This window comes from Dendropsophus ebraccatus, chromosome 11, assembly GCF_027789765.1.
Source record: "Dendropsophus ebraccatus isolate aDenEbr1 chromosome 11, aDenEbr1.pat, whole genome shotgun sequence".
In the NCBI taxonomy this organism is placed as follows: Eukaryota; Metazoa; Chordata; class Amphibia; order Anura; family Hylidae; genus Dendropsophus; species Dendropsophus ebraccatus.
Genome location: NC_091464.1, coordinates 41,165,750 through 41,192,064, shown reverse-complemented (window position 1 = coordinate 41,192,064; position 26,315 = coordinate 41,165,750). Strand labels below are relative to the sequence as shown.

The window sequence follows — 26,315 nt, the reverse complement described above, 5'->3', positions numbered from 1 at the left end:
CCTACAAGCAACAACATAACCACCTATGCTCACTCTCAGCTTGCCACTGTTCCACCTCTGCCAAAGTTTTTTCTTTACGTGCAGCCCCCTGCTATAAGCCCCAAAAGACAGGAGTCTATGCAGCCAGCATGCTGCTTAACAGAATGCAAGTGAGAAGATACAGATTTTTATCTTTTATATTTATTTCACAGTACTAAAGTAATAAATAAAGCAGATCATGGATGGAGGTGTATTTATTCAGTCCATAACATAACTTATTTATTTTATAAATCACTTTTTATTAGGACTCAATTTATCAACAATAAATATTGTTCCTTTAATTTTGGCTTTCTTTTCTCAAGCCCCACATTAAGGATGTCAATGTCCACTAAAATACCTACAATCCAGAGTCAACTGGATCTGAAAAGGTGGAGAAAGATAAAAAGGTAACACAGAATATATTACTGTAGCATTGAAGGAGATGGTTCTTTCCGCTCTGGTCACATTATAATTGCAGGTTCATCCTGGAAACAGATTCTGGGTTATGGGATTCAATAATAAAGGAATTCTACAGTGTACACAATTTACTTCTCTTTCCCATCTAGAATCTTATTATTATCAGACAGTATACTATACTGCCAGGAACACAATGGGGCCTCACATACCATTCTATAATCGGAAACGATTGTCATAATATTAAACTGGAGGCACTGACATTTTTAGGGACTACAGGGAACAATCATAGGAATACACAGTGGAGTAAAGCTCATATCTTAGAGAAAAAAAAATAAAATAAAACCAACAACTCTTATAATACCCCTTAAAATCAATTTACAGTACAGAAACACTATTTACATGAACAACTTTACATTGGGATTTACCAACGTGCAGGAAAAGTTATTCCCCAAGACGACTCCTATTGTATTAGCTAAGTGTCCTTTTACACGGCCAGAAGATATTGGGCCGTGCAAGGACACAAGAGATCATTGACCGGCGAGATTGGCACTCATTTGCAGTGCCTTCAGAAGGCACAATTAATCGCAAGACCTGGCTCCACAAACAATCACTGTATTGTTCCTGACCATTTAAATATATTGGTATTGCCCGCACATCTGCTGTTTACACAGGAAGATGTGCGGCCGATAGTGATAGCCAGCTGAAGAGCAGGCGTTTTTCCACCCCTCAGCTAATCGCTGGCAGCTTTACAAGAGTTGTTTTAGCAATGCTCCTTGCCATAAACAGTCCGTCTAAAAGGGCCTTAACTTATCAGCCACTGTGTTGATCACAGGTAAAAGGCATGCAATACTTAATAGTTATATACGGCTGCAAAATAAACATGCTTGCTGATAGCAATATGAGGCCCTATTCAAAGGCCCCAATGTGGCTGCATTTTAGCATCCGTATTACATGCACAAATCCCAGCCTGACTGTGGGTCTAATAATCCAAACTGCTAACATTATAGGGATCTATAACACTCTATGTTTGGGTCAGGCTCAGTTTTGGGGCCATTGTACAAAGACAATAGTGGCTCCAAAAGAAATGGAAAAAATGAGGAGTCTGCTGCTGCAATAAGAGAGGTCATAGTCTCCAATGATATACATCATCCATAAACTAGTGAATTCCTTGGAACAGATGTGTTCCCAGCTGTGAGCTCCTCGCCATCTTATAAGCACCTGCCACCACTCTCCCATATTCCAAAAACAAAACAGAGTCTAAAAAAAGCAAGAAACAAATGAAGACAAGTCCCCACCAAAATTGTCATTTACCCAATGCTTATTCAGCCGTTCTTCCACCACCCTACCAGATGTATTTTCTCAGCTGGATTTACAATATTCATTTTACATTCAGATAATAAATAAAAATCAGTGCTCTCCTCTCTTAGAGGAATCGAATGAAAGGCATCAACGAAATGTAATCAGTCTGTTTTGTTGGGCTCCTTCTTACTGAGCTTGTATTCCTTGGCAATCTTTACCAAAGACAGCAATATGGGGACAGCCATGGGTAAGAAAAGGGGGATGTAAACAGCAAATTTCTGGTCGTCTGGAAAGTAGAGAAGATGAAGCAAAGAGGGGTCAAAGAACGCTTTCTCTGAGGATGTAATGGCTTCTTTACTTGCTTTGAAGGCATTCTCCAACCGGCCAGCTTCCAGTTCAGACAATGCAATCTGAACAGAGGACACAGAGTTGTAAACCTGCAAAGACACACACTAGTTACTCAGTACTGCATATATATATATATTTATTTTTTTTAATACATAGCTTTCAGGTACTTCAAGATTCATTAGTTAAAAGGTACATGATGTCATCGGATACAAACACTTAGAGGTAAATATATCATAACCTTCAGTGTAAACTCTCACCTCTAAGATAAAACTACTGTCAAATTCGGATTTTTTGGGCCATATTCTCTCTTTCCGGTCTACTTAAAAGGGGTTTCCTGAGCAAAATAGACTCCCCTACTAACTAGCTGTTACACGGTACATGTGGCCAAAAGCAGCTGGCTCCATTCTCTGTGTAGTGCGTGCTCTGCTAAACTGATGGTCAGGATGGTGGGGCGTTGGCACCCTGACAATCAGGGACTGATGAACCCATCAGTCTTTTTTACCTGGAAAGCCCATTTAACTGCTCACTTACTAATAGAATCCATAGATGATCTCTCAGCTTCACTGAGAGATCAGTTAAAGTTTCCTATGGAAGTTTATGGAGGGGGGGGGGGTTAGAAACAGGAGACTAGCTGATATAGCTTCTACCATACACAGCATTTACAGAAAAGGAGATCTTGCCTCCCCCTCTCTTTCTCATACCCACAGACGTAGCAGTGTAGAGCATATTATACAGAAGAAGCAGTACGGATGTGAATCTAACATTGGGGCCAGATATTATAGTACTGCCGCTATGCCTCCATGTCCTACATCCCTCCTTTCTCCATAGACATTGATAGGCAACCGTACTCTGATCTCTTAGTGAAGCTAAAAATCCATTTCCTTCCTGATTTACAGATTCTATTAGTGGATTCTGAGTGAGTGAACAGTTAAGTGGGGGGGGGGCTGATAAGTAGGGAAAGAAGCCTTTTTATGCTTAGAGTTAGTTTATTCTCTTGTACTATTGATTCATGGAAAATTGTTTATAATCAGAGATACACTTTAAGTGATCTGCCGCTATTAATTGTTCATAATGGATCTCCCACATGCTCTCCATCTCTGGCTCCCTCTTATCCTTTCTCGCCTTGTATTGATTTAAAAAGCCATATTAATAATTAATTGCACAATGTACTAATTAAGCTAAATTAGTAAGAACTACCAATACTATCATGCTCATGTCCTGCCATCACTTGTCTACAAGCTGCCTACTTGTAGTCTGATGATATATACGGTAGTGTAGTTGTAACAGTTTATACCCATTGTTTTCTAGTGTCAAGTTTTGCAGATGTATATAAATTGAGAGACAGTACTTGGGGGGGGTCCTGTATACCTGTAGTGTGTAGTTTGGGGTGGGCTGTATACCTGTAGTGTATAGTTGAGAGAGGTCCTGTATACCAGTACTGTATAGTTGAGGGGGGGCTGTATACCTGTACTGTATAGTTTGGGAAGTCCTGTATACTTGCAGTGTATAGTTGGTAAAGGTCCTGTATACCTGTAGTGTATAGTTTTGGGGTCCTGTATACCTGTAGTATATAGTTGGTGGAGGTCCTGTGCACCTGTAGTGTATAGTTTTGGGGTCTGTATACCTATAGTGTCCTGTATACCTGCAGTGTCGTATTTACCATTAGGCACCCATGGTCTGGTGCCTAGGGTAGCACCTTGCAGAGGGGCAGTACCCTCCCATTCAGACTTGCCAGAAAATCTGGTGTCTTTTCGAGGGGGGTATGGCGGTATTGGTCAGGTCTGGTATAGCGGTGTTCTCCAGTCACAGTGTGTCGGTATTGGTCAGGTCTGGTATGGCAGTGTTCTCCAGTCACAGTGTAGCGGTATTGGTCAGGTCTGATATAGTGGTGTTATCCAGTCACAGTATGGTGGTATTGGTCAGGTCTGGTATGGTGGTGTTATCCAGTCACAGTAAGGGGGTATTGGTCAGGTCTGGTGTGGCAGTGGTAAATGTGACGTCTGGAGCTATTACCTACCAATCTTGATGCTAATTGCTGAGTGAGGATAGGGCGTCTTCAGGTTTAGTGCTTAGGGCAGCAGCAGCTGGTAATACTGCCCTGTATACATGTACTGTATAGATGGAGTAGGGAGTCCTGTATATACATGTACTGTATAGATGGAGTAGGGGGTCCTGTATACATGTACTGTATAGATGGAGTAAGGGGTCTACCAGTTATTTCTGTGGATGTTGTGAGGCAGTTGCCCTAGCAACCATTCAGATTCCAGCTCCCTGTGAAAATGAAAGTAGTAATCCTATTGCTAAGGCTCCCAACTGCCGTTTCCTTTGGGCACCTGTGTGTGCAGTGTGGAGATTTTCCCATTCATCTCTATGGGGCGCTCTTCCCCCTTCCCCTCCCCTCCTGTACATCTGGCGAGGATGGGACCTTCGCTCTAACCTTCCCAGGCACCCAATGTATCTTTGGGCCAAATTTGGAGTCAAACGGTTCAGGCGTTTAGAAGTCTATATGAGACAGACAGACAGACAGAAAGACAGACAGAAAGAAAGACAGACAGACAGACAGACAGAAAAAGACAGACAGACAGAAAGACAGAAAGACAGACAGACAGACAGAGACAGACAGACAGACAGACAGAGACAGACAGACAGACAGACAGACAGAGACAGACAGAGACAGACAGAGACAGACAGAGACAGACAGACAGACAGACAGAGACAGACAGACAGACAGACAGAAAGACTCATTTTTATGATATAGATAACTACTGTACCTATCCAGCTGCTGTCAAAAAGGAAAATGTTGCATCATTAAAGAGAAGGCTCACTTTTAAACACCCTTTACATCTAGGCATGAACTATTTATAATGAGGAGCAATTTGGAAAACATGCGGCTTTACATAGATCATGCTTTGCAGGTGTAATAGCCCAGTCTTTACGGAGGGTGTGAGCTCAGCACCTTAAAAACCAGTATAATGAAAACAAAAAGTACTGGTAGGCTTTCTAGAAAATATACAATTTTAATAGAATAAAAAAGATTAGAGAGACATATTTTCATGTAAACTCTATGCCATCCATGTTATATTACTAATAACTCTATGTTAAGTATATGCAGATATCATCGTATACAAATAATCTTATGTTAACCCCTTCGGGACCAGGCTAATTTTCGTTTTTGCATTTTTGTTTTTTCCTCCTTGTGCTTAAAAGGCCATAGCACTTACAGTTTTACACCTACAGACCCACATGAGCCCTTATTTTTTGCGTCACTAATTGTACTTTGCAATAACAGGCTGAACTTTTGCATAAAATATGCTGCGAAACTAGAAAAAAATTATATGCGCAGTGAAATAAAAAAAAAACACAATTCTTTTTCTTTGGGGGGGGGGGAGGGGGGGGATTGTGTTTTTACGCTGTGTGTCCTATGGAAAATGTTTTATATGTTCCTCAAGTCAATACGATTAAAACGATATGTAACATGTATAACTTTTCTTGTATCTGATGGCCTGTAAAAAATTCAAACCATTGTTAACAAATATATGTTCCTTAAAATCGCTCCATTCCCAGGCTTAGAACACTTTTATCCTTTGGTCTATGGGGCTGTGAGGTGTCATTTTTTGCGCCATGATGTGTTCTTCGGTACCTTGATTGTGCATATGCGACTTTTTGATCGCTTTTTATTACAATTTTTCCGGATTTGATGCGACCAAAAATGCGCAATCTTGCACTTTGTTGGGGTTTTTTTTGCGCTTACGCCATTTAACGTGCGAGATCAGGAATGTGAATAATAGTTTGGACGATTACGCACACGGCAATAGCAAACATGTTTATTTATTTACTTTTATTTATAACCTAGGAAAAGGGGGGTGATTCAGACTTTTATTAGGGGAGGGGGCTTTTTATTGACAACAACACTATTTTTTTTACACATATACTAGAAGCCCCCCTAAGGGACTTCTAGTATATATACTTTGATCTCTCATTGAGATCTTTGCTGTATAGTTATACAGCAAAGATCAATGAGATCGGCACTCGTTTGCTTTCGGCTGCTGCCAGCTCTTTCTAACATTTGGTACCGATGTGAACGCTCAGCCCCAGACCGTTCAAAACTTTTGACATGTCTCTATGACAAATCAAAGGTTTTTCATAATGTCCTATCCTTAGGATATGCCGTCAAAATAAAGATCAGGGGCGGACTGTCTTCCAGCACTTCCATTAACCAGCAGACTGAAGGAGCTGTGGAGCTTTAGCAAGTGCCTTGTTCCCTTCATTGTTTACCACTCACAGCACTGTAGATGTATTAGTGGCTTTGTCCTTGTACAGTAGCACAGCCCTATTCACTTACATGACACTAAGCTTCGCTTTGAAATTTTGGAGGATCACACCTACAGGATCCGCAGCAGATCTGCAGCAGATTTGATGGTGCAGATTTGATGCTGTGTTCAGTTATTTAAATGAAATCTGCTGCAGATCTGCTGCGGATCCGCAGCAGAAAATCAGCTGCGGATCTGGTAAGTGTGAACGTACCCTTAAGGCATTAATGTGCCATCGATCACCTCCACCTAACTAAGGACTTACCTCCGAGGCCACATTATCATTGATCACTATGTTTCCAATCTGATCCAGAAGCTGGGCCAAAGAGGTCAATGTGGTGGTGACGGTGGCAATGTTTTCTACAGCTCTTGTCCAAAGGAGTTTGTCCAGCTCCCAGTCAGTCAGTCCTTCATTCCCTGGATTTTCTTGTTGATAGCTCTCAGACACATACACCTTTGATATGCCTAATAGCAGCCTTAACACAAAAAAAAAAACACAAAAAGATTGTTTATAAAAAGAATTTAAAAAATGCTTTTCCAAAAAAAGTTTCTTGAAATGCAATAAAGTGTCCCTTTCACTTAAAAAAACATTTGACACAGCAATAAAGAAGTGTGAAAAGTTTGGTAAGTTGGGGTCTGGGAGTTCAGAGCCAGTTTTCGGCTAGTCCCTTATCAGCCTATCTTGCTGCTCGATGCATAAGATGGAACCTTCTACAAAATCCAATCCATCCCATGCAGCAAGACAGAGAGAGAAACGTACTTAAAAGTGGTTATCCAGGATGTTAAAAAAAGCATAGTTACTTTCTTGCAAAAACAGCATCACCCCCATCCCCAGGTTGTGTGTGTTATTACAATTCATCTCCAATCATTTCAGTGAAACTGAGACGCAAAACCCAAACTGGGGACAAGAGTCATGCTGGTACTGGAATAAAAAGGCCATGTTTTTCTAAGCCTGGTCAACCCCTTTTAAGCTAGGCACTTCTCTTGGTTCATTCTAGCGATCAGCAGAGGTGAACACCCAGACCAATCCGAAACAATCTCTATGACAGGCCAAAGGTTTTTTTTAAGTGACGATGGTAAGTAATAAACTGAATTTTCATCTAAGATTTGGCTTACCGTAACTGTGTCAGGAAGACCTCCATCACTTTCACCAAATCAATATCAACATGTACTGGAAATGTCAAGTCATCTGGACTTCCATAGTCCACATTATACACCTGGAAAGAAATGATACATTATTATGAGCAATTTTTACTTATGTAATTTAACACGTTAAAAACTGAAATATCAAGTAAGCTTAGAGGGCCCAGCATACTCAGAAGCATAGCTTCAATGGAGACCCCAAGCAATTGGTAAATCTAGGAGTCCAGGTACGCATAATCAGAAAACAATACTGTTACGAGTTGTGGTACAGAGTACAGCCAGCGTGGTGGCTCAGTGGTTAGCATTGTTGCCTTGCAGTTCTAAGACCTGGAACATCATCATCATCATGAAGTTTGTATGCTCTGCTCATATTCTATTGGGTTTCCACCATGTATTCTAATTTCCTCGCACACAGTCCAAAAGCCACACTTATTGTTTCATAGGCTTCCTGGAAATTGACTCTAGTATGTATGTGGTTGAGACTGTTTAAGCATTTGCACAGGTTACCACTATACAAAAGGTATCACTGCTCTTCTATTACACCCTGCTTCAGGCAGGTTGTAACAGAAATTTTATCATGGCAGACACGAAAGCATTTAGAAAGTCTTTGGCTGCCATGACAACTTATCACTATCGGAAACTGGAAGAATCTGTCACACTGCCCCTAACACCCTTAAAAAGAGGCGCTGTTATGATTTTTTGGTTTGTTTTACTAAATCAAGAGCGGTTGTGACTGCAAGCAGTTTTGCAATATACTCTATTTTTTTTTTAATGTTTAAATAAACATTATACAAACGGCCACTAGGTGTCTCCCTTCCTGTCAAACTGTGGTCCATGCTCCACCCCGTGCTAATATTTGGTCTTTTCTCTGTTCAATCAAAGAGACCAAACATAGGAAGCCACAGTCTTTTGTGCACACAGACATTTCTTGGTATTAAATGACCATTTGTGACTGCATGGAGCAGGACACATCTTCACAGCTGCTGCACGTCCCCATTCAGTGGCAGAGAATCCTGGGGAGCTCACATTGTATGGTCAGCTCTCCTGTCACACAGCACCAAAACCTCTGTAGCCACACAGTGACATTATACTGACTGAGCTGTTGAAAAAAAAAAGGGCATTGTCTCCTGGTAAACACGCATAGATGATAATATAATTAGCAAAGGTAATAATATAATTAGCCTCAGCTGATATGCAATCTGCATTATGACTAGATGGACTGGGATATCCTGTGTTTAGTCTTTTTTTAATCAGAGAAAAGACCGAATATGAGCATGGAGGGAGCATAACCCACAGTTTGGCCATATGTAGAACGTAGATTTAAACATAGAAAACCTAAAAATAAAGCGACTATATAGCAAAACTGCTATAAAACATTTAAAAGGTAGAAAGAGGGAGGCTGTTTTTCTTCTACAGGATACCTATCACTTTTAAATCTTATAACATGTTCACTGCTAATCCAATCAGAAAGAAATGGGCACAGAGCGCACCTCTTCATTTCAGCAATTGTTGGGGGTCTCAGCACTTGGACTACTCATTGCATCTTACAAATGTTTCAAAAATGATAATAGGCATTTCCTTAAACATAAATAGTTCAAGCATTTTAGTAAATCGTACTTAAAGGCATTGTCCAGGATAAACTATAAACCTAAGCAGCTGCAGGGGACATAACAGAGCTGCCAACATACTTGTCTTGCTCCACCTCCCGGGGTTACCGGGCCACAGCCCCATCAGCAGAGTAGATTAATAGTTTATACTGGGCAAACCCTTTAAGACCAGGTCCCATCTCTTGTATAAATTCCCATAAACCTTTGTTTTAAGCAATATTAGCAGAAATACTACATGCGTAGGACTGAGTTAAATGTACTACTTCTCATTTTTATTAATTCAAAGAACATTGTAATTGAGCAGCAGCTTGGGCCTCCTACTGTAGGATTCTGGCTGCAGTTTACAGACTCAATGTTCAGTTCAATAGATTTTAAAAAATAAAAAAAAAGAAATACTAACATGTTAAGTAGGCAATATAACACAAGCTGATGTTTTAGGTATTCGATCAGTGCATAGTAGATCATTAAAGCGTAACTGTCATTTCAGGGTCATTTTTCTGAAAACATTAAATATCAACAGTTCAAGCGATTTTAAGAAACTCTGTAATAGGTTTTATGTACTAAAAGAGTTTCCTTCTGGACTGAAAAAGCAATCTCCCAGCCTCCCCCCTCACATCAAATAAAGCAGGATTTCTGTCTCCATTATGTGGCTATGGAGAGGGGAGGGGCTGTTAGGAGTGACTGAGCACGGAGGAGTCCTGCACAGCACAACACCCTGCAATCTTCTCTCAGTAAGTTCATAGATAAGCACTGACCTTTCTGACCCCAGAATCCTGCGGTTTAGGTGCCCAGAGAGTCTACAAACAGCTGACCTTCATGTCACCTCTTCCTGCTCCATCATCTCCCTCAGCCCCTCCCCCCTTCATAGGCTTACAATGGAGAGAGCAGAACCAGTCTTCACTGGCTTCTCTGTAATGAAGACGTGTTTGCCTGATAATGCTCAGATAAGAAGTCAGGGGGGGAGGCTGGGAAATTGCTTTTTGAGTACAGAAGGAGGCTTTTTTGGCTGATGAAACCTATTACAGAGTTTCTTAAAATCGCTTATACTACTGAATTCTGCAATAAAAAAACACATGACAGTAACGCTTTAACTTTTACAACCTATGACCTGCCGGGTTAAACTATGAGATCACATAGTGCAGGGCTTCTGACCCTCAACAATCCCCAGAACACCAGTACACCTCCGATCAATCACCGGGCCAGCTGGGGGTGGGGCGGATCGGTGCTCAGGAAGCAGTAGTCCCATCCCCAGTGCTCCACACCACCTGATTAGCCTAAGGATATAACTACTAAATACATGGAAATGGCGGAGTGTATGAAGGTAAGATGACCTTCATCCTCAGCACACAAAAGGGGCCTATCAGGTGGTTAGATTTATCTAACCTGCTGATAATTCCCCTTTAAAACCTTCACACGTGAACTCACCATGATTCCCCCCCAGCGGGGACTGTGAAATGCATTAGAGGGTGCTCTCTTCCCGTCTTTATCATGGATGTACAGAGGAGAATGAAAATATTCTGGGACATATAGCAAAAAGTTCAGCACAGGGTACAGAGAGGCAGCGCTGGAGCCTAGAAATTACAGGGGGGGAAAAAAGGTAAAATGAACACATGAAGAACAAGAAATAAAACAGTGAACATATTTACAGCAGACATCAAAGACCATAAACTCAATGTTATTTCTATACCTTATTGTGTGTAAATTATATATATATATATATATATATATATATATATATATATATATATATATATAGTGGTGGCACGTTTTGATGTCTGACAGGAACAGCAACCCTTTAAAAGGAGTACAGTCCCTTAAGAAGGACCCACCTCACATGGGCCGTACCCAAATAGAGTGTCTCCTCCTGTACACAAGCCTGACCACTTCAGGGAAGCATGCAAGTACCTGGTAGCATACAAATATATTATGCTATGCATAGGGCCATGTATCTCAGCCACAGATTATTTCTTTTTGGAATATGTGACATGCTAAGAATGTCTACCATGCATTCACACATACTGCTGTTTATCTATTATTATCCCCTATAGTTTGGTATACAATTGTTACATTCTATCCTTGCACTATATTTTCCAGTCTAGGTCTTCACTTATAAATGATCATCATCTGGGTAATATCATCTGAAGCACATTTGTGTTATGGTATGGACATGCACACTGCCACTCCATTCATTGCCATCCTTGTTACTAATTGGGACCCCACCAATAAGTTACTTGTACAGGATAGGGACTTCTTCTTACCAAGCCTGGCCTCCACAGGGTTAATGACATGAGGCAGGTTGTGGGCATTCAGAACGTAGCTTGAAGTTTCTCTCACAAAGCGAGGATTAACACCCAGGATGGCGTAATACAATATCTGAAACAAACGCAAAGAGGTGTAACTGGTATACTATTATAGGAGGAACAATGACACATATTGAGCTCACATAACTGCACTGACGGAACCCAGATCCTATATGTTCTAAACAATCTCAGAAAACAAAGGGGGAGATTTATCAAACATGGTGTAAAGTGAGACTGGCTCAGTCGCCCCTAGCAACCAATCAGATTCCACCTTTCATTCCTCACAGACTCCTTGGAAAATAGGAGGTGGAATCTGATTGGTTGCTAGGGGCAACTGAGCCAGTTTCACTTTACACCATGTTTGATAAATCTCCCCCAAAGATTTTATTTATTAATCCATAAATGTAAGCTGAAAGTCTTATAATAAAGGGAACTAACAGCAAGTTAGAGGTATCTAACCTGCTGATGTATCCCTATAGTGCAGGGAACGCAGAGGAGGAAGGTATGTTTTTTACCGTCATAATCAGCGCCGTTTCCGTGATATTAGGAGTTCAATCTTCATGCTAATAAGGGATTTTATGCCCTGGTGGCGGGACTACAGCCCCGAATGCACCAATCCGCCCCGGGACAGCACACCCCTTCTAATGAATATGGGGAGATAGCTGCAGGTTAGAGTCTTTTAACTTGGTCATAATTTCCCTTTAAGTCAATAAAAAAGTAAAAATTGGAATCCTACATATTGTGTAGTTATTTGTGTACTTTTTAACTAATAAAAGCGCTATAGCAACATGATAATCGCTTCTTTATTGAAGATGCTCTCCTTTGGTCCACCTTCATACATCCCAGCTATCAAAGACGAAATGCATAGCTAACTAGACATGTCCAGCTACTGCATTTAGACACATAGGCCAAGTCCACCACTGTCTGATCAACCTTTGACCTTAATGTGTCGTATACCAAAGGTTGTCTTATTGAGACAACCCCGTCATGGTTATGACAAACCTTACACAAACAAGATATGTACCTGGGAATCAACAGAGAAATTCGCGACTGGCTGCAGCTTATCCAGGAACGGCTGGATATACTGGTCTGCGGCAGAGCTTATGTTCCAGTTCAGATCATGGGATTTTGGATCCGGGTTTAGTAAAGTAAAAGTGATCTCATATCCTGGAACAGAACAAGTGAAGGTTTTGTATAAATATGCAGATGAGCTAGTACTAAAGAATATATCACTATATGTACTAGACATTGACAGTGTTTACCTAGACTGGACTTGAATGCTCTCCTGCTGCTCTCAAAAGCATCTTTATTAAACCTGTCAGTGGAGATTCTATCGGAGAGTGCGGCAGTGATGGCTTCTTCTGAGAATGACATGGTCTGAATGACATGGTCCAGCTTACTGTACAAGGTACGCCGGATTTCTTCAGTACCAAGTGATGGGTCTAATGTGAGCTTTACTAATGATCTTCGATGTTTTCCGATGTAGACACTGACCCCCTGGAAAAAAATATGAAAGAAAAATGGTAAACTCAAGTGCAAGCAGTTAAGAAATCATGGATAGACTATTAGGGTGCATTTACACAGAGAGATTTATCTGACAGATTTTGGAAGCCAACGCCAGGAATGGATTTGAAAAGAGGAGAAATCTCAGTCTTTCCTTTATGACCGGTTCTCTGTTTATAGTCTGTTTCTGGCTTTGGCTTCAGAAATCTGTCAGATAAATCTTTCCGTGTAAATGCACCCTTAGGCTTCCTTTCACACTTCAGGAAAATCAATCCTGACTTCTTACCAAGAAAATCCGGATATATTTCCTGACCCATAGGGTTCTATGTGACAAGGGTGTCTACGTGCCAAAACATAGACCGTTGAAATTATAGGACATGTCCTATGTTTGTCCGGAATTTTGGACAGATGCGCCATAGAATCCTATTGGGGCATCGGTAAATCCAGACAGCTCCGGATGTGCATGTGAAAACTGTCCAGAATTCCAGATGCTTTGCTTGGCAGCTAGGGCCAGCGCCAGCACCAGGGAAAGTACCGCCAGGGGGTGATGCTGACCCTTTAACTGTATGCACTCCTAATCAGGAGTACATACAGTTAAATGCGGCAATGTTCTTCACAGGACCAGAAGCCATTGTCCTGACCAGGAGCTTGACCCCGTTAATCACCCTTCTGGCTGTTCCTCCGGCTCTCCAAGAGGGAAAAGCTGGAGAAGGACACTGCAGCAGGTGAGTATTTTTATGATCAGGAAACACTGATTGTTTCTTACGGCTTTCTGATCATTGTTTCCTGACTGTAAAAACAGCCACAAAGGTGGCCTTAGCATGTTGTGTACTGTAAGACTGTCAGAGTCACCATAGTCTATTTTAAATGGCAGGAACAGCACTTCTCCATGTGTGAACATGGTCATATAGATGGTAATACGAGTGCAACACTGTGGTAATACAGCAACCCACATAGCCTCCACCACATAGTAAAATTCATCTTTGCATATAAAACAAAGGCAGTGCTGCTATTTGTGTTAGTTCCTGTTTTAGTAACAAAAATAAACACTGAATACTTCTCCTAGTGCTGAGGTGGAGAAAAAGTCATCTTGCAGCAGTAGAACAAGTTATCTTACAACTTCTGAGAAATGTAAAATGCGTGCAAATACAGAGGTCCATTTTCTGGTGAATGCTGTACTGAGGCAAATGAGCACATAGTGGGCAATTCGCTCCCCGAAAAGCCCCATACACTTTATACCTTTGTCGGCTGTACCCACTCCTCACAGTATAAAGTGTGTTGGACTCTCCCAACCATCCACCGACAGATGATGTTGGTGGGATAGGGGTTGGGTGTGATGGGAAATCACCGCCCAACCCCTTTGTTTTTGGGAGAGATAAGCTGCATTTAAAGCTGTCTGACTGCAGCTTACCCCTCCCTAAAAAAACACAGGAATGCTCGGACGTGCTGAACATTATATGGGCAGGGCAGGAAAGATAACCGACGGCCGAACAGTTAAGCCATCAGTTATTGAAGGTGTATGGCCAATTTAAAGGCCACGTTAAATCAATTGCTTTTTCTGAAGATTCTAATATCAACTACCATTGAGTATAGGCATGTTGAGGGAGTCTATTTTTTTATGGTTAATGCCAGGCGCGTTATTGGATCAGGAGGGCTCTAGACAGTTACCACCTCCACTGCATAAAGTGAAGACTCAAAGTTTAGCATGTTACTGAAACTTTAAACAAAAAAAAAACAAAAAAAAAAAAAAAAAAAAAAAAAAAGAAAAAACAGTTGTCAAGTCACAAAGACATAAAAGGAAAGTACAACAGCATCCAAAAAAATATTCAAGTGGTTAAAGGGGTATTTCCCCCCCCCCCAAGAGCAAAAAAATTAAATGCTCCAAAACCTAGCTGGTCTTACTCACAAATTCCCCCTGAGAATTTTGAGCCACATCCAGTCTTTCTAGCTGCCGCTGGTCCTGAGTTAAAGTTTTTTCCAAAAGCCATCAATATGCAAGATGGCGCCAGACAGGAAGGTACATTTCCCATCATGCAGTGCATCTGATGGGACCATTTTGTACCTGCCCTCTGCTGTCATTACTATTACACAGAGAAGCTGTAGACTGGAGCTGACATCTAGGGGGGCTGCCCCAGTCTCATACACCCCCCCACCCTTCTCCTGCTGCACCCGCACAGCCCCCTGTCACCCCCCAGTCATAGATGCCAGCCCCGACTCTCTCCCACAGCAGTGCACAGTCCCCCCCACCTCCCACCTGAACACAGATGACAAGGCCGGGGTCCGGCTCCCTCCCACTGCGGCCGCATAGCCCCCTGCCTCCCACCTGGTCACAAATGACTGCTCCGGGTCCTGGCTCCCTCCCACTGCAGCCGAACAGCCTCCCCCCGCCACAGATGACAGCGCCAGGGTCAGCCTCCTCTCATTGCAGTCACACAGCCCCCACCTCCTACCTGGTTACAGATGATAGCTCCAGTTCCCGGCTCCATCCCGCAGCGCCCGCACAGCCTCCCCCCGCCACAGATAATGGTGCCGAGTTCCAGCTCCCCTTGCTGCAGCTGCACAGCCTCTCACCTGGTTACAGATGATAGCTCCGGGTCCCGGCACCATCCCGCTGGGTTCCAGGTGCCCTTGCTGCACAGCTATCCGCCTCCTCTTGGGTACAGATGACAGCTCCGGGCTCCACTCCCTGTGCAGCCGCAGCACTGGAGTGAGCAGTCATCTGTACCCAGGAGGAAGCGAGGGCACCTGGAGCCCGGCACTGTAATCTGTAACGGTGGGAGGCTGTGCGGCCGCAGTGGGATGGATCCAGGACCTGGAGCTATCTGTAGCAAGAAAGAGGCGGGGAGCTGTGCGGCTGCAGTGAGGGGAGCTGGAACTCAGTGCCGTTATCTATGGCGGGGGGAGGCTGTGCAGCCGCTGGGGGAGGGAGCTGGGACCCAGAGCTGTCATTTGTAACCAGGTGGGAGGCGGGGGCTGTGCGGCTGCAGAAATGGGTGATGGACCCCTGAGCTGGCATCTGTGTCGGAGGGAGGGAGGTTGGTAGGAGCCGGACCCCGGAGCTCATCTGTTACTGGAAGGAGGAGGGGGGGGGGTCAACTGAAAGGGAGAGGGAGACAGAGCGCTGCACAGTAATCAGCAGCAAGGGCAGTCAAGTATCCTCGGTCACTACAGTGGGCAGGGTTATAATTGCTAACCCAGCCTATTGAAGAGACGGAGGACACATGATCCCGATACGAAAGGTGGGGGCCAGGAACAGAGAGCAGTGTCGGACTGGACTGGGTCTAGCTCCTTTTTTGCATTCAAAGGGAGTGGGAAAGCAGAAAAAGCACCAAAACCATGCAAAACCCATAATAACATGCTTTGACCAATATGTAAAGCTATGGGTGGGCTACAACATGGTGTAAAAAACATTTTGGGGTGAACACCCGTTTAATTTAGTGGCCAATTACCCAACAATTTATTTTTTTAAGTCTGCTCCTGGTTTTGGCTTCAAAAACTACATAAAATCTGCATCAGCATTTAAAAAAATGGAAGACCTCAGTTTTGCTATGGCTATATACGTAAATTAACTGCAAACCAGTTGCAACAAATATTGAAATCTAAGCTAGAAAAGTCATTTTCAATCGCCCAATGTACCAGATGTGGTTGTTCTGACTGTTGTGTTGCAGTCAAATCACAATAGTCAACCACACTCACAATCATTACTCGTGATGTTGCAATGTGACCTTACAATCCTAATGTCGCACTACAGGGGTTTGACCACTTGCAATGCACTCACTTTAACTGCAGGGAATGTGCAGCAGTATCAGTGTAATGCAAGGGTATAGTGGTGCCCTAGACCGAAGGCCTCTTCCCTTGGAGCATCTCTCATCAGACTGCAGCTTTGGTAAGTGTTTCCACATTACCTGAGGAAAAAGCGGTGCAGTCTCTGGTATAATAAACAGCGACAGAGATCCCTGGATTCCTTTGCTTTGCTGTTGAAGAGCTTGATCTGCCTCTGCAAAACAAAATGGAGTGTGACACTTCCTCATTGATCTTGTGAGATGATATGAATAAAATATTCAATCAGTGCGTAAATATTGTGCCAAGATTAAAGGGTACATAAGGGTTATAAGAAATTTCTACTATTTGGCATCAGAGTTTTGAGACTCCCATGATCACCAAAACTGTGCCTGCTTAATGTATAAATTCACACAGAAAGCCTATTGACTTGCTGTTAATCCATACACCAGTTCCAATACTGTCCATACAGAGATGAGCAGAGACAAAAAGGATACATTGCCCAGAAACCACAATACAGATGCTCTGAAAAGTTTTCATGCATTTAGTAATTTTACTGTATTGGTTTATACAGCTTTAACTTTTAACAATAGAGCTCCATATGCAATAGCTTTAAAAAAAAATGTAATTGTGGCGCCCTCTAGTGTTAACTACAGAACATAACAATAGACAGTATCAAGTTAGAGTGGGAAGATATACAGATATAACATATCTATACAGATATTTTGATTCATATTTTTTTGGGCTATCTTGCAAACCCATCAGAGGCCCACAACCGCATTGCTGGGTACCCATGGAATGACTGAGGGATCCATTCCCTCTATCTAAACATCACCAGCTGGCTCCCAAGAGTTGCATGAGTAAAGCTTTTGAGCATTTGATCAACTTGACATAAGATTACATGAAGGTAAGCCATCAAGGGGTAGCAAGAAGTTTGTGTGCTGGTGCATGCATCTGCTCAGTGGTTGTTATTACTATAGAACAAAAAATCTTGATTTTTACGAGAATACATTTCAGGATGCTGAGTGGCGATTCCATCTATAACAGACAGTGTATGGAGGAGCATGTGACCATGCTTCTGCCTCACCATCCTCTATAGGCATATATAGGCACCCTCGAGGATACAGAGGGAGGGGAATGGTCACATGCTCCTTCATATTGTGGACAGGATCACAGTTAGGCACGGCACAGCAGTGGGGGAAGGGACTTCTTATGTCAGCGCTACAGGGCACAATGGGAAGAACTCTGTAGTAAAAAGTGTACCATTCTTTTCACAGTATGCTGATAATTTTTGCCAACTGCTCTAATAAACCCTTTCATGTTATATATCTATAAAATGTGTGTAAAAAAACTTTTTTCCCTGATGAATAATGCCACAGAGGCATGTGCCGGGGTACCCAGTGCCCTAGGCCATGGGAGTACAGAGGACAAGGCAGATCTCCTGATAAGAAAACTAGTTCTAAGAACGGAGACCTATGCTGTTCCTCTTTTCTCTTGAAAATGTATGAATATGGTGACAGTGAGGTCTCAGGCCTCATTCACATATTTCACACAGCTGCTCAGAATTTGTAAGTAAAATCCTGGAGCAGATGCTTAATATGATGGAAATATAATGCATATTTATAAGCTTTATCTTCGTTACATTCACTGCAAATTTAGGCTTCAAAATACTAATCAAATTTTCACTATGTGTATGAGGCCTTAACATTCCCCCATCTAGAAGGTGCGTCCTTACACAGTCTGATACTATCAGCACTAAGGGCCCTATTACACCAAATGATTATCTGCCATTATCTAATCATCTGGCCAACGACTAGACTTTCTGGCCAATAATCATTTGGTGTAATAGGTCATGTTAAAAGGCAACAATCAACCAACATGCATAATGCTGGCTGATCATGGTCTTAAAACATGTTTTATTAAGACAAAAACGATATTGATGGTCCGCCGGCCGTGTAATAGGAGTGGTGGCAGCAAACAGCCGACATCTTCTATGGGCAATCCGGACCATCTAGGGATCGCCTGGTTAGACGCCACACCCCCACACAGTGCGCACTCGATGTCTGTGCATGTAATAGCGCAGACAGTGAGCAGGGAAACAGTAGAACGCTTGCTCCATAATATTGGGCTGTGTAATAGGGCCCTAACTGGACAGCGTTGGGGCAGATTATCATGCAGCAAGGGCTGAAAGGACATTTTTAGCGATGTCCATTTATATAAATAATAATTTATATAAAGTGCGAAACCTATCCTGCGACTGGAGTACATGAGCACCATTCTATTCCAATAGGGCTTGTGCACAGTACTAACCTGGCCCTGTCTTATCGAGGGTTACCAGAACTTCCGGTGGCAGAATGGAATTTGCGCCAATCACATCAGTGTATTTTATACTTTAATCAGCCAGTCAGATAAGTTATTGATGGCTATTTGTTTTCTAAATAAACCTGCTATACCTGGCAATAAGGCAACTATTGTTCTAATGTAATCTCTTTGATTGTACATATACCATACTATATGTGGTATTAGAGTATGCTTCCTATTGTGCAATAGCTGTAACAATTGTATTGTGCAATCACTATAACAGGCTGCGTTCACACTCTGTGTGTGTCACGTGGCACACGGTGGAGGGCCTGTAGCCATATCTCTGATATGATGCTGGGAGAGGGGGAACAGTGTGGATATACGCCGCACTATAATAAGGCAGATCATATCAGAGATGCTGCCTGTGTGTGCGGGTGGGTGGGTGTCTGTTCCAGGCATTCCATGTCCGTGTCACGTGTGACACACGGAAAATGTGAATGCAGCCTAAAGGATTACAAAAAAGGAAAACTGCCCCATTACATACCTGACAAGGATGGTAAGGACAAAAGCTCATCCTCCTCATAGGTCGTCCTTCTGTACCTGAACTCATAGCGACAATTGAAGGTTGTGTGAGCTGTAGGAAAAGCACATTAAACAAGAATACATTTACTTCATAGGATTAATTAAAAAATATATATTAATATATAATCACATTTCTGGTTGATAAATATATACTACTTATTGATGTCAGATATGTTTGATTATATATTGAGGTGAGCGTAGAAAATCTGCAACCAGGGAAGGAGATACTTACAGTTTAGTACAGTCTCTTTCTCCTTTATATCTGAAGATGGGATTCGCCTCTGTTGTTCTGCTGTTAATGTTCCTTTGGAAAACACCACTTCTACAGGGACAGTCAGCTGGAGCTACATAAAGGTATAAGAAAAATAGCAGTGCAGGTGTCGGGGGGCTTAAGTTCTGACTTTAGACCTAAGTAATATAGTTGAGGAGAGTCCATGGCATATGGGGTTAACAGTGAAAAACTGTAATTTATTCAAGTCACCAAGGTGCAGCAATCCACAGAAGCAATAATTCAGTGGCTTCACCCACCATCTGTGGATTGCTGCACCTTGATGACTAGAATAGTTTTTCACTGTTAACCCTGCATGCTGTGGACTCTCCTCAACTACATATAGGTAGAAGAGGGATTAGAATTATTTGTACGACATGGAGAATCACAGCCATATGATGACCAGTTCTTCATAAAACATTGCAAATTAACATGAAGGAAGTCTACCTGTAATGCTATAAAAGCTCTGTGCTCCCCCACTGCAGGTCTCGCATCCAGTCTTTGCCCTCTCCCCTGCCCGCCCAGGGGGACGGCAGCCTCTGCCCTCTCCCCTGCCCGCCCAGGGGGACGGCAGCCTCTGCCCTCTCCCCTGCCCACCCAGGGGGACGTCAGCCTCTGCCCTCTCCCCTGCCCGCCCAGGTGGGGGGGAACCTCTGCCCCCTCCCCTGCCCGCCCAGGGGGACGCAGCCTCTGCCCTCTCCCCTGCCCGCCCAGGGGGACACAGCCTCTGCCCTCTCCCCTGCCCGCCAAGGGGGACACAGCCTCTGCCCTCTCCCCTGCCCGCCCAGGGGGACACAGCCTCTGCCCTCTCCCCTGCCCGCCCAGGAGCCGTGAGCAGACAGCTCTGCTCTTTGTATAGCAGTCATGCTGGGTTATCGAGGCTCAGCTACTATATGAATGAGATCAGAGCTGCAGTAACTTAGCATGGCCATTACACAATAGGTGGCACTGTCTGCTTCCTACTCTGACCTGTGTATGTAGGTGCAGCGCCCCAGCACTATATCTATTTGGCCACTGTGCCACTCTATGCCTGATTCTACATTGTAAAACTACAATTTCCAGCATGCCCGGCCTGCAGGGTTTTCCTGGTATGCTGGGAGCTGTAATATTGCAGCAGCTGGAGACACACAGGGTGGAGACCTCTATGTACATAGATATGACGGACACATGAGGCTCACCCGCAGCAGCCCCAGCTGTCTGATGTCACTGTACGGCAGGGACGCTCGGTAAGTCTCCGTTGTCTTCCACCATAGCGGCAGCCCGACCACAGCGGCGATCAGAGCGATGGACAGCGCAGCCCGCTTCCCCCGGGAGGCCTCTGAGGATCACAGAACACAGGTCACATATAATACTCCATTCATTCAGCCATTTCCTATCAAATACAATAGTCACTCACCCAGCTGAGCCGCAGCCGTCATGGAAGCCGCCATGTTTATTGCTGCTTGTCAAACCGGCAGACAACAGCCAATCATCGTTCTTCCATTTACATCCATGATGTCTTCACAGATTGGAGCCGTGTGGCGGCCATTTTCATGTAGCCTTGTCCCTATATATCAGTATGGCAGCTCAAGCAAAAAATGTCTCCATAACAACGACACAACGGGAAAGGTTAATTCGCCCTCTATCGCCAGAATAAGGAACTGTATGGCGAGGCGCATGTGTCAAAATACCGATAACACTGCAGTTTGCGTTTTTCATAGAAATGATTAGCTTACACAAACTCAGTAATGGAATAGCTATTACCTCATAAACCAGCATAGTCTGCGAGGCCAAATAAATACATGTTGCCTACATGTGTATTCCGAGTTACAATAGTTTCTTCTCATCCACATAATAGGGAATAAGTGTCATGGGGGGAGGTCCAGCCGCTGGGATCTCCAGGTTTAGGCTATGTTCACACATAGCGTTAATTTGGCGCTATTTTGCCGCGAATTACGCAATTTACCGCAAAATAGCGCTAATTAAACGCTTTGTGTGAACAAAGCCTATGGTCTCAAGTGTTAGCTATAGATGGAAAAGCAAGTTGTCCATTCATTGTCCACGAAGCTGCCCAAGATAGATGAGCACAATGCTCCCCAACCATTGGCCGCTCCATAGACCATAGATGCAGGGCTTGCTGTTTCCTCCATTTTTAAGTCTCCAAACTGCAGCTATGTCACAGACAGTATATGACATGGCCACATCAGAAACACATTCTCTTTTTATAGTAGAGTTTAAGTGCCCAGTACAATAGACAGAATGCGAGCAAGAGGGAGGTGATTAATTACGACTGGGCGTATAAGACGACACCCAACTTTTCCAGTTAAAATATAGAGTTTGGTATATACTTGCTGTATAAGACTACCCCACTGCCGCGCACACCAAATAAAAATTTATTAAAAACATCAGACAGCAGCGAGATCTGAGAGGGAGAGAAGGAGGTACAGTAATACCGGTAAAATACAAGGGCGGCCAGAGAGGTGAAAGAGGTGTCTTTTTTGGGGCACACTACCGTATCTCTTTTTTTTTCATATTCCGGACGCCTGCAGCTTGCTCTGTCCCTCATATGGTTGCCATATACGACGGACGTTTTTGAGCTCCTCCCACCATATTTAGCAACCGCAGATTTTCCGATCTAATTCCGCAGTTTTTCAGCACCCGCCCTATAAGACGACACCTGACTATTCAGAAGATTTTCCTGGGTTAAAAAGTAGTCTTATACATAGGAAAATACTGCAGATAGAACAATGCATTATCTTCCTGGTGCAAGAGTTCCACACATCGCAAATCAGTTTGACAGATTACTGCAAGGGGCTGGTTAAGACCTAGGGGTCGTGGTGGAGGGTCCTTAAAAATTATTTAGGACCACGGCCACAACATTTAGTGGCAATCGGACCCACAGAGGAAGGGAGGTACAACCAGGAATCTGGAATTTATGTTTCAGATGTCCAGGTGAGCATGATCTATTTCTACACCTTTAAGATGCAAACACAGCCATAATGCCATAGCAGAGCAGAGGCTAATGGAGCCGCGTCATAGATGGGCAGGGGTTTCCTCCCACTGGGGGCGGACGGCCCGCCACCAGTGCTTCACCCCCGGCCTGGTACCCATGAATAGATTGGTGCCATACACAGGAACCAGGCCACGGTTAAACAGACCACAGCATCGGCGCCGTTCTATTCAGGGGTAATATTAAAGCGAATGTACCTGTGTCTCGAAACACAGGACTAGCCAGATATCCCTCCGGGAAGGACCCAGCCAAGGGGTGGCTCCTGTAAGGAAACCACCAAACCCACCATATTAAGTGGCCCAATAAGTCAATGTAATGACAAGGGAAAAAACAAGGCCAGGTAACCATCCACATATAGCTGTTTCAGGGTGTTGCCCCTCATCAGCGTGGAGCAGGATTCTGGCTAGGTGGGAGCAATACCTAGTAGAGCCATAAGAGAAACAGATCACTGATCTCAGGGAGACCAGCCAAATGACAACACTGCCAGCTGCTAGTAAGCGCTCAAGGCAGTAAAGTCCTAGGTGCATTGCTCCCTGGGAAACATGAATATGCAAAAGAAGAGCCTGTGGAGCCCCATGAAAGAGTCTTGAAACACAGGACTAGCCAGATATCCCTCCAGGAAGGACCCAGCCAAGGGTTGGCTCCTGTAAGGAAACCACCAAAACTACCTCCCTGAGATCAGTGATCTGTTTCTCTTATGGCTCTGCTAGGCATTGCTCCCACCTAGCCAGAATCCTGCTCCACACTGATGAGGGGCAACACCCCGAAACAGCTGTATGTGGATGGTTACCTGGCCTTGGTTTTTCCCTTGTCATTAAATTGACTTATAGGGCCACTTAATATGGGGGTTTTGGTGGTTTCCCTACAGGAGCCACCCCTTGGCTGGGTCCTTCCCAGAGGGATATCTGGCTAGTCCTGTGTTTCGAGACTCTTTGATGAGGATCCACAGGCTTTTCTTTTGCATACTCTTAAAAATCAGTACAGTCTTATCCTGTAGCTAGCTCAGGAATAACATTACATGGATTACTTTTATGGATGTAGACTAAAAAATCTTTTTAGATACTATTTTGCAATATTTCATAGCAGAGCAAGCTACCTAGCTATCAATGCTGAGAAATTTGTGAACTCAGAGAAGTCAGCAAAGCGGTTCTGGATCAGTGACAGAAACTGGCATTTTGGCTGCCCTTCCAAAATATTTAATGTAGGAGGATGGTAATGCCTTCTGGCAGGGTGGTGACAAACAAGTCAGTGTTTTATAAGTTAAAGGGAAAGAGATTAAGAGGCTTGCAGATTGTTGTGACAGCAGCGGATAGCCTGACAACTCTCTGAAAAGCTTCAAACGTGAAGATATACAGTATGGCATTGGCACTTACTAACAGAAAAAAGCACACCAAGGAGTTGTTGGAATTCAATTAAACTTTAACTGTTAATATACTCACAAGCATATATGGTTAGAGTATTAGAGCAGGAGGATAAATTTATTGGGGAACATCGTACAATCAAATGAAGGGTCTAGTACCCTGTTGGGCCACCTCTAGCTTGGAAACAAGATGAGATATGGTTGGAGGGGACATGTTCCTTATGGCATCCTGCAGCATGTTATAGCTGATCCTCTACATCCCGCACTTGTAGGTTGCTGAAGTTGATCTCCCATCTGATCCCATAAATGTTTGATTTGCAATAAATGTGGTGACGGGCACGCCAGGGAAGAGTTGCAATCCAGTGGAGACATTCCTGGGAAACCATTGCTGTTGGGTGACCATTATCCTGCTGAAGTATACCAGTTGTTAGCCCCACCATGAGAAGCATCACATGTGGATGCAGAATGTCCTGTACATATCACTGAGCTATTAGTGTCCCTCATATCACTACTAGGGGTGACCATGGCATGCATTGCACCAGCAGCGGTCAGTGTGTCCCTCCACAGCAGACTGGATTGAAGCGTTCACCATGAGGCCTCTGTACTCCTGCGGTACTGTTCTGGTCTGTAGCAATCCAAGTTTGTTTGTTTTTCTTCACTGAAAAGTGAGGTGACAGCAGCTGGATGTCAAGACACATAATGGGTGCTGGGACACCAAATTTTCTTCTGCTATGGGTGCTGGCCATCATTGTTAGCGGAACAAACAATGCAGCATTGTTTTCAGGGTTGGTTGCTTGTCTGCTCTTAATAGTCTGAAGGTGCATATAAACCTTTAGGGTGCGTTCACACCTACAGGATCTGCAGCTGATTTTCTGCAGCAGATTTCATTTAAATAACTGAACACAGCATCAAATCTGCTGCAGATCCTGTAGGTGTGAACGCACCCTTAATAAATGTTGGCTAAACAATCAGTTGACAGTACCCTCCTGTTCTCCCCAATACACCCGAAGTCTATGCTCGATAGGGAGGGGACAGGTAAGCCACACTAATCCATCACTTCTGTTGAGCAACCCTGCCAAAATGTTCAGGTTTGGCAATATTAGCTAAACCCAAACGCTCTGTTTCTGATTCCCCACAGCCACATAAGTTGGATGCCACCCTACAGAGTCGTGGAAAACATAGATACTTCCACAGACTGCATCCATGTTTTCCTAGCAGCCCTAGGGCAGCATCCAATTTATTCAGCTGCGGGGAATCAAACAGTGTTTGGATAACATTGTGGAACCTGAACTTTTTGACAGGGTCGCTCAACACTATCCATTACTCCTGACCCCATCTGTTGGTGGAGAGACACAGACTGCACAGGGCCCCTGTGCAAAAAAAAAAAAAAAAACACGTGCTTGGGCTCCCCTTAACCTATTTGTATCTCCACCCTCCTGCCCAAGGCAGCAGAGGGACCCTCCAGGCTCAGACTCAGTGGCCCCAAAGGGCACATAGGAGTCAGAACCTGGTGGGCCCCTCACTGCCCTGGGCCCCTGTGCAGCTGAACCAGCTGCACAAGCAATAAATTCGCCACTGAGCCTAAATACTGTTTTTCACCAAGTTTAAAAGGAGAAATCTAGCCAGGCCCGTCTTTTTAGCAAGTGCTGGGAAGGATAAAAGAAATAAAAGTGCTCTTACCTCCCCCGATCCAGAGCTGGTCTAAGCAGGGATCCGGGTCATGACATGTGTATGGCCACTGACAGGCTGAGCGGACCTCACATGTCACAACCCAGGTCCTCGCTCAGACCAGGAAGCTCCTCGGGGCTGGAGTGGCTGTAGCGCTGGAGGTAAGAGTGTTATTTATTTTATCCTCCCATTAAAAGTTATCCAGGGTTATCCAGCGCTACAAAAACATGGCCACTTTTGCCCCACTCTTGTCTCCAGTTCAGGCGTGGTTTGCAATTAAGCTCCATTTTCATCAATGGAACTGAATTCTAAACCACACCCAGTCTGAAGACGAGTGGTGCAAAAATAGCCATGGTTTTTGTAGCACTGGATAACCCCATTAAAGTGACTGTACCACCAGTCCCAGGCTGAAGCACTGGAGG

The 26,315-nt window shown here is 43.8% G+C and overlaps 1 protein-coding gene across 1 annotated transcript; it reads right to left on the bottom strand.

Moving 5' to 3' along the window:
* Nucleotides 1-191: 191 nt before the first annotated feature.
* On the bottom strand, nt 192-21,466 carry PIGS (phosphatidylinositol glycan anchor biosynthesis class S). Its single transcript, XM_069944483.1, has 12 exons — nt 21,273-21,466; nt 21,055-21,194; nt 19,841-19,952; nt 19,571-19,660; nt 16,851-16,942; nt 12,705-12,939; nt 12,467-12,609; nt 11,401-11,515; nt 10,568-10,713; nt 7,509-7,609; nt 6,658-6,868; nt 192-2,171 (listed from the first exon to the last, which is right to left on the bottom strand). Exons 1-12 carry the CDS (start codon nt 21,304-21,306, stop codon nt 1,896-1,898), a joined length of 1,695 nt encoding a protein of 564 aa, XP_069800584.1. The 5' UTR covers nt 21,307-21,466; the 3' UTR covers nt 192-1,895.
* Between the last annotated feature and the right edge of the window lie 4,849 nt (nt 21,467-26,315).